At 45.0% G+C, this 12,862-nt stretch overlaps 1 protein-coding gene across 6 annotated transcripts in view; it reads right to left on the bottom strand.

Moving 5' to 3' along the window:
* Nucleotides 1-314: 314 nt before the first annotated feature.
* The window catches only part of LOC132794150 (SH3 and multiple ankyrin repeat domains protein 1), a 79,520-nt gene continuing 66,972 nt past the window's right edge, over nucleotides 315-12,862 (bottom strand). For 3 of the 6 annotated variants that reach the window (XM_060804413.1, XM_060804414.1, XM_060804416.1), the window contains 9 exons: nucleotides 11,103-11,228; nucleotides 10,709-11,040; nucleotides 10,472-10,640; nucleotides 9,972-10,166; nucleotides 9,622-9,688; nucleotides 7,666-8,079; nucleotides 6,026-6,611; nucleotides 3,969-5,963; nucleotides 315-3,904 (listed from right to left, as the gene is read on the bottom strand). In XM_060804413.1, the coding sequence (XP_060660396.1) occupies nucleotides 2,167-3,904; nucleotides 3,969-5,963; nucleotides 6,026-6,611; nucleotides 7,666-8,079; nucleotides 9,622-9,688; nucleotides 9,972-10,166; nucleotides 10,472-10,640; nucleotides 10,709-11,040; nucleotides 11,103-11,228 (5,622 nt within the window). In that variant the 3' untranslated portion in view covers nucleotides 315-2,166. The remainder of the gene's footprint in view (nucleotides 3,905-3,968; nucleotides 5,964-6,025; nucleotides 6,612-7,665; nucleotides 8,080-9,621; nucleotides 9,689-9,971; nucleotides 10,167-10,471; nucleotides 10,641-10,708; nucleotides 11,041-11,102; nucleotides 11,229-12,862) is intronic. The other 3 variants (XM_060804417.1, XM_060804415.1, XM_060804418.1) reach the window with 3 other exon arrangements.

The following is a 12,862-nucleotide window of genomic DNA, read 5'->3' as shown; positions in this document are numbered from 1 at the left end:
ATGTATGTAGGTATGTAATAAATGTAATTGTATTAGTAAAATTATATAGTTTTACAAAGTTAGGACTTGGATGAGCACTTGACATGGATATCTGTCCTTCGAAGTTAACCCAGACTTAAACGTGAAGCAAAGCTCGAAGGCTCAAATTAAACGTTAGCAAATTGGCAATATTGGGGGTACTCGAATGTTTATAACGATACTGTTTCAACTAAAAACAATTTACAAATAATTGCGATAACTAAATAGTGTGCTAAATCTAATTAGAAGCTAGCTTTGCGAATCTATTTATGTAAATACATATATATGTTTATAAATGTGTTCGTGGGTGTGTGTGTGTGTGTGTGTGTGTGTGTGCATTTGTGTGTATATGCGTATGTGTCGGGCTATGTTTAATAACTTTTCAACACTTAGATGCTAGTGCTAAGGTGCGGCCTGCCAATTTTAAATGTTATACATAAGTATTTCGGTTATTATTAATTAATGAATTCATTTTTACTCATTATTTGCGACTCGTTTTTTTAATGTTTTAATAAACAGTTGTAAATGCGCCACGCTTTAGCTCTTGCCTGTTTTGCTCTAGTTGAGTTACCATATGAATCAATTCAATGATCAATTGCAATTTCTAGTCAATCAATGAATTGCATTGTTTAATGTTTTCATGATGCACTGCTGCATGGCTTGCATGCAATAAAATCAGCCTTAGTTATAATAATTGTTACTAGTGAAATACCCATTTCAAACATCATTTCTCTCTTCATCTTCTTCTTTTACTTTTCATCCGATTATAAAAGATGGTTTCAATATTGTAATATTTGCGGCAAGTAAGTGCAAATATATTTTGGTGAGAACCTCTTTCAGTTATTTGTTTGTAATACTTTAGCAAGTTAAAGTTTCTCTCTAAAAAATAAGTATACAAAAAAACAGTGTTTAAAGTAAATTTCTAAAACTGTAAATTTTACTAGCAAACATCTCATGACTTTAATTGGGTCAATTTGCAAGTTTTCAATATTAAATATTATATTTAAAAACGCGATTATTTTGCTTCAATTTACTCCCGATTAGAAATAGTTACTTGACTCGACTTCAAAATTCGACTAAATGCGCAAATATTCAAATATTTTCATTATTATCAATATTATTATTATTATGTTTTTTTTTGTTGTTGTTGTGTTGCACTTCATTGCAGCTATATAAAACATACACTACAATTTAGATTAATTTTAAATGGTGAGTTTTATATGTTTGTAGGTTTATTTGATTTGTGCATTATACTAGTATGTCATTTGATTGAATGATTAATGGATGGATACTGAAGAAAAGCACTAGCCCTCCCCTTGCAACACTCCACACTTAAAACATATTAACTTTTTATTTTGTTTTTGTTGTTTTTGTTGCGAAAATAATTGTACATTTATTGTACAGACATTTACGAATTTTCCTTTGATTATTTGCACAACAAACACAAATACAATTTTCGCTTTTGATGCTCGAAAACAAACTAAGAAAATTGAAGAGAAAATAGCTCAGTTTGCTTTCAATCTATTAATGACTATACTAAATATCTACATACGTATATTTTAATGTAGATAGAAGATATCTTATATATTGCAATCATGTTTAGATTGGCGATTAAAATATTTTCCTTCCTTTTCCTTTCTGTTGTCGTACATAAATTTATATCACACGCAATAAATACAATAAAAATTATAATAATATTTCTTTGTTTTGATTGAAATGAATCAAATCGAAAATAGTGCCAGAAATTGTCTAATTCATTTGTCGTAGCTTTTCTAATTTCTCATTAAAATGCATATGAAATATTTGTTTTAATTTTCGCTTTTGGTTTTTTTCTCGTTACTTATTAATATACATCGATAGCATTCGCATTCGCTTTCGCACTTGACTTGCAATTAACAATAAATCGAAAGTTGAACATGTTGCTGGCAACATGTTGCCAACGGTGCGCACAGTGCACTGCAGTGGGGGTGACAGAGTGTATGTGTGTGTGTGTATGTGTGTGGATGCATTTCGAGTGCAGCTATTCGTTGTGAATGGCAATGACTGGTTTTGACGTAACACTAATTAACGTTTTAACGATTTGGCAAATGATTATTTATCGATACTTCGATCGCTGTTGCTGCAGCCAGCTTATGTTGCTGCCACACTTTAGTGCAACCTGTGATGATTGGCCTTGGGCATGGCGCCTACAATGCGCACACGGCCCAAGGTGCCTACTGCGCCAGCGCCAGCGCCACCAGACAGCCGCTGATGCTGCTGTTGTTGTTGCTGCTGTTGCTGCTGTTGTTGCTGTTGCAGCAATTGCAGTTGCTGCTGGTGACGCTGCTGCTGCTGCAGTAGCATATGTTGCTGCTGCTGCTGCTGTTGTTGCTGCACTTGCTGCTGCTGCAACAGTTGTTGCTGCTGCTGCTGTTGCTGTTGTGGATGATACTGAGGCGCATGCTTGGCATCGTTGCAATCACAGAATTGCGGCGGCGGTGCCAGCACCAAGTTTTCGGTGCACAGCTGCAAATTGTTGTTGCCCGGCTGAGGCACAGCAGCAGCGGCAGCAACAGCAGCAGATGGCACTGCCACCAACTGGCCGCTGGGCAGCATGCCCACAATATGCGTGGCCAACTGCTGCTGCTGCTGCTGTGGATGCTGTGGCGGCTCACCATCGCTGTCCGCCTCCAATGGCGGCGGCAATTGCACCAAGGACACAGCCGAGCTGCGTGTGGCACCGCGTTGCATGGCAATGGCAGCCGCCTGTTTGCGCGTCAGCGAATTGTGGCGCTGGAACGCCTTGGCGGGCGGTGAGGGACTCAGCTCTCCATCGTCGTCCTCCAGATCCGAACGCTGCTCCATTTCGGAGTCGTGTCCCTTGTGCAGCTGCTGCTGCTGCTTAGCTACCAAGGCGGCAGTGCTGGCGCCACCGGCGGCGGCTGCTTTGGCTTTTAGGATTTGCTGCAAGTGTTGCTGGTGTGCCAGTTGTTGCTGCTGCTGTTGCAGTATCTGCTGTTGGGTGGCAATCAGCTTGATGTTAGGATTCGATTGATGATGCAGCTGCTGTTGCTGCTGCTGCAGAAGTTGCTGCTGCTGTTGTTGCTGATGATGATGCACGTTCGGTATACGTCCCAGCACTTGTGGAGTAAGAACTGCCTGATTAGGCTTGACATTCTCCTGAATACTCGCATTTGCTACAGCTACTGCTACTGCTGTTGCTGGCAGCTTGTTGTTTGCAACAATTGTCGCTGACGGCTTGCTGCTCAGCTGCTGCTGTTGCTGTTGTATGACTGGAGCATGTTGTTGCTGCACCAATTGCTTAACTGTCAGCGTGGTTGTTGTGTTAACGTTGCTGTTGCTGTTACTGTTGTTGTTGTGATTGCTGCTGGCATTGTTGTTGAGATTGCCGCTGGTTGCCTTTGTGGCTGCCTCATAGGCAGCTGCAACATGCGCCACATTTGTGCTGACATTGCTATTGCTATTGGGGCTGTTGCTGCTGCTGATTTTCATGTTGCCAGTGGCGGGGCCAATGCTGATGGTTGTCTTCGACATTGGCTTCACTGGCGTATCGGGAATGGTCTTGGGCTCCTCAACAATGGTCACGCTTGGCTTCTTCTTGATGGTATCCGTAGGTTTGGTCATGTTGCCACCAACTGTTGTCACCAACTCCTGATCGCTGCTTACGCCAGAGCTGCTATTGTCGCACTCGTCCTCGCCATGTGCTGCCTGCTGTGGCTGCAGCAGTTGCTGCGACTGCTGTTGCTGCTCGTCTTCCTTTTTGAGAAAACCATTCGGTGAGGACTTGGAGGTCTTGAGATTGCTTCGTATGCGTTGAATTTCCTCCACTGACAGTGAATGGGATATCGAGGCGCCTGATCCCGATCCAGAGGCAGAGCTGCTGCCACTAAAAAGAAGGAAAGAAAAAGGGAATGAGAGAGTGAGTTTGACTAGCAATATGACGGACTTACCTCGCCTGACTGTTGCCACTTGTCTCGGGCACATCGAAGAGCGCTATCTTTTCGTTGAGCTTTGTGTTGCGAGCCACCAGAATTGAGTTCTCATCCTCGCCATCCGATTCACTGCAGCTATAATCTGGCTCGGGAATTGGTGGCGCTGGACCTGCATTTGCTGTTGGGTTGCCATTGGCCTGTTGCTGTTGTTGTTGTTGTTGTGCTGGTGCTGGCGGCGGTTGCGGCGCCGGCGGTGGCGGAGCTGGTGGCGATTGCGTGCTTGGCGCAACTGCTGCTGCAGCTGGTGCTGGTGGTGGTTGCTGCTGTTGCTGCTGCTGCTGCACCTGTGGCGCTGCATAGTGTGACGCCAGAGGGGCGACACTAACTTGAGGTCGCAGCTGTGTGGGCGCTGCATATTGACTAACATGTTGTTGCTGCGCTTGCTGTTGCTGTTGCTGCATTTGCATTTGTTGTTGCTGCTGCAATTGTTGTTGTTGCTGCTGCGAGCTAGCTGAGTTCTCCTGCGGTGGCTTCTCCTGCGCCTGCCTTAGCTTCCAGGCCATCACGTTGCGCAGTTCCTGCGGCGACGCATAGATCTTGGCATTAGCCGATGGATTGAAGCTGCTCTGCACCCCGTCAATGGCAGCCGAGGTTACGGCATCGTTCTCTGCCCGCTTCTTCAACTTCTGCTGCAAGGAAATTGTGCTCTCGTACTCCGAGACACTGCTGCGTGTCTCCACCTTGACCACCTGGCCAACTGGCGGCGGCGGCGGTGGATGATTTGGTGGCGGCAACACAGCTGCTCCAGCATTAGCCTTGTCCTTGTCGCCTGTGGTATTCAGGCGCTGCAGCGAGGCATGCAACGTGGCCACATCGTCCTGCGAGTGATGCCCCTTGCCTGCTGCCTGCCAGATGGATGACGCTGAACCGTGCAGCTGTGGACCATGCAAGTCGGGCGTCGAATGGAAACGCTTGAGGTCGCGTCCGCTGCCACTGCCCGCTACGCCGCCCACGGTGGGCGTGGCCACTGGCTTGCCACGCAGCGTGCCGCTGCCGTGTTTGGTGCGCGCCGTCTTGCGCTTCATCTCAGCCACGCTGCCATAGACGGTCGGTCCAGTTCGCATGGGCGAACCATTGGCCGCGGGGGGCGTGGCTGCGCCGCTGTCGGTGCCCGACTGGAAGCGCGAGCTGGTCATCATGGTGGCATAGCGACTGGCATTCGAGTTGGCGCTGCCTTCGCCCTGCTGACGCTGGAATAGTTCCTCCAGCTCGGCGGCCGTGATGCGACTCGATGTCGGCCTCGCCTTGATGCTGGCCGTGCGCAGCTGCACGGGCGTGCCCGGATGCGTGGGCGTGGGTGTGGCAATGGACTCAACCGAATTCGATTTGGTGTGTGGCACTTCGTCCTGCTCCTTCTCGCCCCCATTCTCGAGGCCAGCGACCATTGACTTGGCCCTGGCACGTCCCACACTCAGCGTGGTCTTGGGATCACGTCGCGGCGGCATCGGCGCCATGCGCACACTTCCTCCAGCGCCCGGGGCATTGCTGCCGCCAGCCGCATGGCTGCCCGGTCCCATGGACATCTTGCGCGGCAACGTGGCGCACTGGCGATGTGCACTCTGCGGCGTGCTGGGACCACTGGACAGATGCTGGCTACCGGCACGAGCGCCACTGGGCAGATACTGGGCGGTGGCCTGCATCTGCAGCGGGAACTGAGGCGAGACCACCGTCATGTTGACCAGCGCGCCAGCGGAGCGTATCATCTCCACCACCTGCTCATGGGAAGCGGCACTCACGTCCTCGCCGTTGATGGTGAGCAGAAAGTCACCCGGACGCAGTCCGGCCATGTCGGCGACGCCACCGGGATCCACATCGTCCAAGTATTGCAGTGCCGGAAAGCGTTCCGATGGACGCAGCTGCATCAGCTGCGAGCTGGCCTTGGCGCCACGCAATATAAAACCAAATCCGCGCTTTGCGCGATGCAACACCACCGAGCGTGGCGCATTGTATGCGCTAAAAATGAAAAGGGCAGGAATTAACAACAGTAAAGAACTGGAAAGGATTTCATCACTTACCCCTTCTTTATGCGCGGCGCTGTGGCGCTGCTGTACTGTCCAATGGAGTTGTTGCCGACTCCAATGCCATTGCCCTCTGGTTGCTGCTGCTGCGGTTGCTGCTGTTGCTGCTGGCAGGAACCGTTGCTGGTCATCGAGAGCGAGGGCGACTGATGGGGCTGCTGCAACAGTGTGCTGGAGCTGCCCGAGTGGCCGCCGAGACTCAGCTGCGGCGACCCTTGGTAGGAGGATTGCTGCTGCTGTGGCTGCAGCGGTGCCTGCTGTGGCGCCATTCCCGTGCTGGCGGTCATCACGTTGGTGATGTGCTTCTGGCGCAGATTCACCTCCTGCACACAGTCGGCCGGAAAGAAACCGGATTGATTGGTGCCCCTCACATAGCCCTCGAGCAGTCCGCAGTCGGTGCTGCCCACCACCTCGATAACGTCGCCCGGTTGCAAGCGTATGTGGCCAACTGTGTTGCCAGCATACGGCTCCATGCAGACCACCGTGGTGCTGGGATGGCCAATAGAACAGGCGGCCGAATCGGAGTTCGTGCCCACGCCGGAGGAGTCGCTAATGATGTCGCTGGTGTCGCCCAGCGATTTATCTGTGTGGATGGCAGAAGCGGAAATGGAATGTCAGTTCAACTGCTAGAAGATGCATCGGTAAATGTTTGGCCAGGACAACGACAAAACAACACTTAAGATGACGACAGAGAACTCATGCAGAATGCTAATGCTTCGTGTGGACTGAGCACACATTAAAAGTTAATCAAGTATGGAGAGAGAGAAAGAGACAGAATGGGAATGAGTAAAGTTATTCAAGCAAGAGCGAACGGATGCACTCATGAGTATATGGTTACATTCGTATTTGAGGTTGAGATGGACGACGTGAGCATGGAATATGTATAACGAATAGTTTAAAGAGAAATTATAAGTAAACTATACGCTTAATGAAATTCAAAGATCAAAATATGTGCTACGTTATAAAATTATACTGAATCAAAGAATGGGCGCATTCAGAACGTAATTTTAATCAGTAATCAACAAATTCTTATGAGGATTGAAAAAATTTAAGAATTAAATTAAGAATATAAGACACATAAAGATTAAATATTTTCGTTTTTCTTTTGTGTGACTGTCGGAAATTTCCTGCTGAATTAAAAAATTAGTGATCTGGTATCATGATTACTAATCAGAATTATCTGATGAGTTCGCCCAGTATAAGAATAATATTGGAATACACTTAAAGCAAATAATAATTTAAATATATATTGTTTTGCAAATAATATTAAGTTATTATAATTATCCATTACTCTCTTATCGCCCATCATTAATAAGCATCCTTCAGAACCATGCACATGTACATATATACATATATATTTCTTATATCCTAGTTAATCTTAACTGAAAGACATGCTTAATAAAGTTATTTATGATTTTTATACTTAGCCTCTTGGTGTGCTTAGAACATACTCCTCAGAGTTAAAATAGGAACAGAAGTAATGCAATTTTATGTACAGTGTACATATAATACAAATATAGCTTAAAATCATAAGTAAATCCTAGTCTAATCTCAAAGTTAATGTATGAGTTAAATTAAAGTTAACTTAGCTTCATTTCGAATTGTGGAAAAATCAAAGTAGAGTAAAATGCGATTACCTGTCACAATGCTGATGTCATCCTCGTGCGAACGATGTCCGGAGGAGCCTTCGGAAAGACTCGAACTGGCTGAGCTGTAGGCGCCCATCATGTGCTCCGAGGGACATGGCGAGGGCGGGCCATGCAGCTGCAGATGCGGCTGCTGGTGCTGGTGGTGCAGATGCTGGGCATGCTGATGGTGCGGATGCGAATGCGGGGGATTCAGTTGCTGCAACTGCTGGCGTGATAGTGTGCCCATCAGGCTGCCACCGTTCATACCATTTGCACTTGATCCGTGCCCTGGCCCCGCAACTGCACCGCCAAGACCACCGGCAGCGGCAGCAAGCAGCGCAGCCCCAGCTGCCCCATTGGCGCTCAGCCAACCGATGCCTGATCGGCGCTTCGGATTGTAGCGCGGAGGTCCCCGGAAGGGTACTAAGTAAGGAGTAGGATATATCTCTGTGAGTGTGGGTATATATTTGTTGTGTTTGTTGTTGTTGCTGTTTGAGAGTGTGTGTGAGTTAGTTGATGTCAATGTTGTTGGTGTGGTTTTTTTGTTGTTCGTTCTGCAGTCGGCAGTCGAGCTGAATTTATGTGTCGTAGCAGACGGCAGGGGTACAAGGGGAAGAGTTAGCCATAACATATACGAGTATTTGCTGATTATGATTATGTGTTGTTGTCGCATCTGTAGCACTGATTCACCGACCAATGCCTTCTTGACATTAACCAAATATTTAAAAGTAAAATAAGCCGCGATTTTTATCTCGTTTTGTCATAAAAAGAGTGACCATCAATGTGGCGTACCAAAAATTGTCATAGATGGCGCCACATTTGCGTAATCAGCTGTTGCTAATGAGAATTTTGTGTACTAGCAAAATGTTTGTTCAATGTCATTTTTGAGTGGAGCAACTTCTCGCAATTGATAACAGCTAACAACAATGTTATTAATACGTATTTTCATTGTTTGGTAAAAATAGCAGTACAGTTTGTTCATCTCCAACTAGCGTTTGCTAAAATTTAAGGATTGAAAGAAAAAGAGAACAAGTTCCTAGCGGGCCTTGGCCATTACCAATTGGGAACTAACACTCAGTATGAGGATACGCCAAAAAAAGTGAGTTTACGCAAATTTGGCACACACACACATATAGACACACAACACATTTACTTACTGTACTTACGGCTCTTTTTGTATAGAAAGAGGATGCCTTGATAGAAACGAGCGGTTAGAAAAAGCAAAATAGAGCAAAATAAGGACATTCTAGGAATGACCTAAAAAGCAAGCTCGCTAAACGTATGAAGTAGTATGAAACATGTAGGTTATGTAGTATGTTGTATGAATATGGAAATTCGATAACGGTAACGATAACAATAACTAAACATAGAGCAAGACAGAGAGAGAGAGAGAGAGAGAAATTGAAACGAGTTACAGTTACAATTATTATATAAATATACACTATTTAAAAAGATAGAGAGAGTGATATATATAGAGAAAATATCTGAATAAAAGTTGACAAGCAAATGCATATATTTTATACATATACAGATATATATAAAGAGATAGATTGTTTGATTATTATATACTTTTGGAACCAGAGTCTTATGAAATGATTTGATGATGATACCTGAGATGAAAACTGTTTGAAGTGTCGTTTTGAAACTGAACTAAATCGATTGGAAATTGGGTTTACAATTTAATATGACAAAATCAACTAGAAATCGAACTATCTATATGGCAATAGCTTGTGACTGAGTGGAGGAAATACTATGAGATAAAAACCAATACTTCAACGATAAAAGAAATGGAAATTGGGATGGATGATTTAGAGGGGATTAACAAAAGCGTTGACTGAGATATGAGTAAAAAGTACGATGTCAATGTCAAGTACGAGTCGATAGCAAAGATATTAATCAGTTTGCTTGTGAGTGTCTGTGTGAATGAGATTTGAATGATGTGGGTTGAGGCTCTTGCACACTCACCGATATCCTCGGATTTGTAGTTCTCAATGATTTCAGCGAGTTCCAAGTTACCGGCGATGACAGCGACCTAAGGGAATAGAATCGATCATATTAGGCCGGAATGTTACCAAAAGCAAAGGTTAGCAAAATTATTGGATGGACTACAAGCAAAGACTACGTGGAAAAAGTACCAGAAAAGTACTACAAATTACGACTACAAGTTAATTAATTATTGTATTATCATTATTTGTATAGTTTGTAGATAAAAAGTGTTTCAAAATTAATCATTATTCATTCTTAGACTATAGATAAAAAAGAAATTATTCGAATTGAGTAAAATTTTGTGTTGTTGTTGGTTTGTTTTTAAATACCTGATAGGGAGTTTGGTTGGCAAAGTTCTGGGCACCGCGTTGTGCGCCGCGAAAGAGAAGCATTCTAGCACAAGCCTCTTGGTTGTTAACAGCGCAAACATGCAAAGGGCTGTTACCGGACGCATTGCGTCCATCCATGTCAGCACCGTAGAACAACAAGTGCTCCAAGTGCTGCACCAGGCCATGCCGACAGGCCTGATCACAATTACAATAGTTAGGCAAGCGTTTTAAAGTTAGACAGAGTCAATATCAAAAAATATAAATAAATAAGAGAAAAAACAGCAAATTCAATTAGCAAATTGTTCAATCTCAAATCGAGAGAGAGAGAGAGAGTGAGAGTAGAAGAGTGAAAGTGATAGAGAGACCCAGGCACCAGCACCAGCAGTAGACTTCAAATAGCATTATTATCAATCATTATGCCTTCACGAAGGTGGGAGACGGTGGCGGGGTCACATTAACCAATTGTATTAGCTTAGAGTATATACTGCCACCGAGTTTACCTGATGCACTTCGTTCCAGCCTTGGCTGTCCTGTATGCCCAGCGTGGCATGATCGTGCAATAGACTCTCTGTGATCTTTGCCTCGCACTTGCGTGTTATCGATATATAGAGAGGCGTTATGCCACGCCCGTCTCGATAATTAGGCGAGGCGCCCAGCTCAAGCAGTGTGCTGATAAATTAGATAAACACAGCGTTAGTATGAAACTAAAAGGTGCATTCAAAGTGCATTGCACTCACCTGACCGCCTCGAGGGAATCGTGTTCGACGGCTCGATGCAACGCCGTGGTTCCATCCTTGGTGCGATAATCCAACAGAGCACCGCCATTGACCAGAGCAATGAGCAGCTTGTTGGGCTTCTTGGCGCCCGTGGCCACCGACAATGGCGTCTCGCCGCTCTCCGAGCAATGGAAATTCGGATCCAAGCCCTTAGCACACATTTTGGCTATCTTCTCCACGTGCCCACCATTGATGCATTCCAGGAAGCGACGCAAATTGGCGCGTGTGTGCAACGCTTTTAGCTGACGCTCATCCAGAGTGAGCATCTTGTAGACACGTCGCTTATACTTGAGCTGCACACACAACGACAAAGGTTAGTTAAAGAAACACACACAGAAAATCTATTTACACTGACCTCCAGATATCCAACGGGTCCATTGAATGGATAGTCGCCCAGTCGTCGCTCTTCGTCCAGGAATTTGCCAGCCTTGCCATTTGAGGGGGGCGCAAAGAGGCCATAGTTGAAGCTCTCCTTTAGCTCCTGTAAAAAGAAATAGGAAGTGGAATGAGTGTGAGTCGCACAAATCGTGTCTAACTGCACTCTGAGTGCTCCACCCGTCCATCAGGTGTGTCATTTTCGTTCTCGTTCACGTGCTCAAGTTGTTCATTTTCACACGCACACACTCCTACATTCACTCATACAAAAGACTTCCTGCTTGGGAGGGGGATTCTTGGGTGCAGATGCGGGCGCCCTTTTGCACAATGCTCCCGCTAATGAGCGCGTGACAACAGCGCCATCTAGCGTTCAGTGTTCACCGTTCGGCATTGCATTCATAATTTACTGTCGTCTTTAAGTGGCAATTTCTTATTTTAATTATACAAAAATGCTCAGTCACTAACAAGCATAGCTCAGTTGAACTTCCGCTTAGGGAAAGTCATCATCAAGGGAACTCGCTCTGTCTCTTTCTATTATTCTATATCACTCTCTAGCCTGTAGTATTCGGTCTGCAGTCTCAAGTGTATAACTGGTGACATTGTCGGTGCATTAATTATGCAAAGTGCGTGTGTTATGCGCCACATGTGAAACTCGCTTTTGGCCTGAGTTTGGAATTTTGGCATCTGCCTGCCAGCATAGCAGTTGAACCCCGCCCAATTGCCCCCTAAGTGGCATATTAACATGCCGACAAATGTGGTCGTTAAATTCCAGTATCTTGTCAAAGGATTAAGGGCTGTAAATAATAATTTTCACTGCACTAGAAAATTGAAATAATTTCAAAGATTTTTTTGTACTAATATGTTAGATAGTTAAAATTTCGAAAAAGTAATTTAATGCTCTCGTTTATTTTGTTTTAAACTCATTGCAGCCAATATACCCCACACACATACACACATTTATCACATTCATAACTAGCCCCATGCAACTAGGCATCTGTAAGAGGCATATCCGGGTTACAAATGTTGTTGCGCAGCTACAAATCGCAGCTTTGCAACCCTGCACTGACATCTACCCTCGACTCATAAATTTCCATCATAAACATACACAAACACAAGCACACAAATACATTAGCACGCCTCTAGGAATACCGGGAATACTCAACCTACAACCCCATTTCTCTGCCCCTTCCCCAACCTATGAACAACTACTGAAACACGTTAAATGTTGAGCGCCAAATGGGTTTTATGGCGCCTTCTGCCAACATCTTCACCCTCTGTCAGGCAATTCCTCTGCTCCCCCTGCACATGCAAATTGCAACTACGTCGCCGGCCTGAAGACCTCCCTCGTCTCGATTGAAGTTGCCATCAGATTTGGATTATGAGTTTCGGGTTTTTTTCTCCTTGCGATGTGGAAGGGATGAAGAGACTTTTTGTGGGCGCCATACTTAAAGTGAAGTTGTTGGCGCAAATTGCATTTTTATGAGTTTTGATTTCGATTTTCCAATCCAAGCAACAAGAAGAGACGATCAAGAAACACACGTAGTCAGAGTGCCCATAAACCAAATAAGCGAACACGATAAATGTGATCAACTCTCAGATATGCGGTATTAATATTATACCAATTAACAAAAAATGAATACCAAACAAACTACTGAACTATTTGCATTGCACTATTAGCGAGTTATTTGCAAGACAAGTCAGATTCGCAGACAAATTAAGAATATGCGAATATATATTATA

Source organism: Drosophila nasuta, chromosome 3 (genome assembly GCF_023558535.2).
Source record: "Drosophila nasuta strain 15112-1781.00 chromosome 3, ASM2355853v1, whole genome shotgun sequence".
Lineage (NCBI taxonomy): Eukaryota > Metazoa > Arthropoda > Insecta > Diptera > Drosophilidae > Drosophila > Drosophila nasuta.
This window is presented reverse-complemented; position numbering and strand designations above follow the sequence as displayed.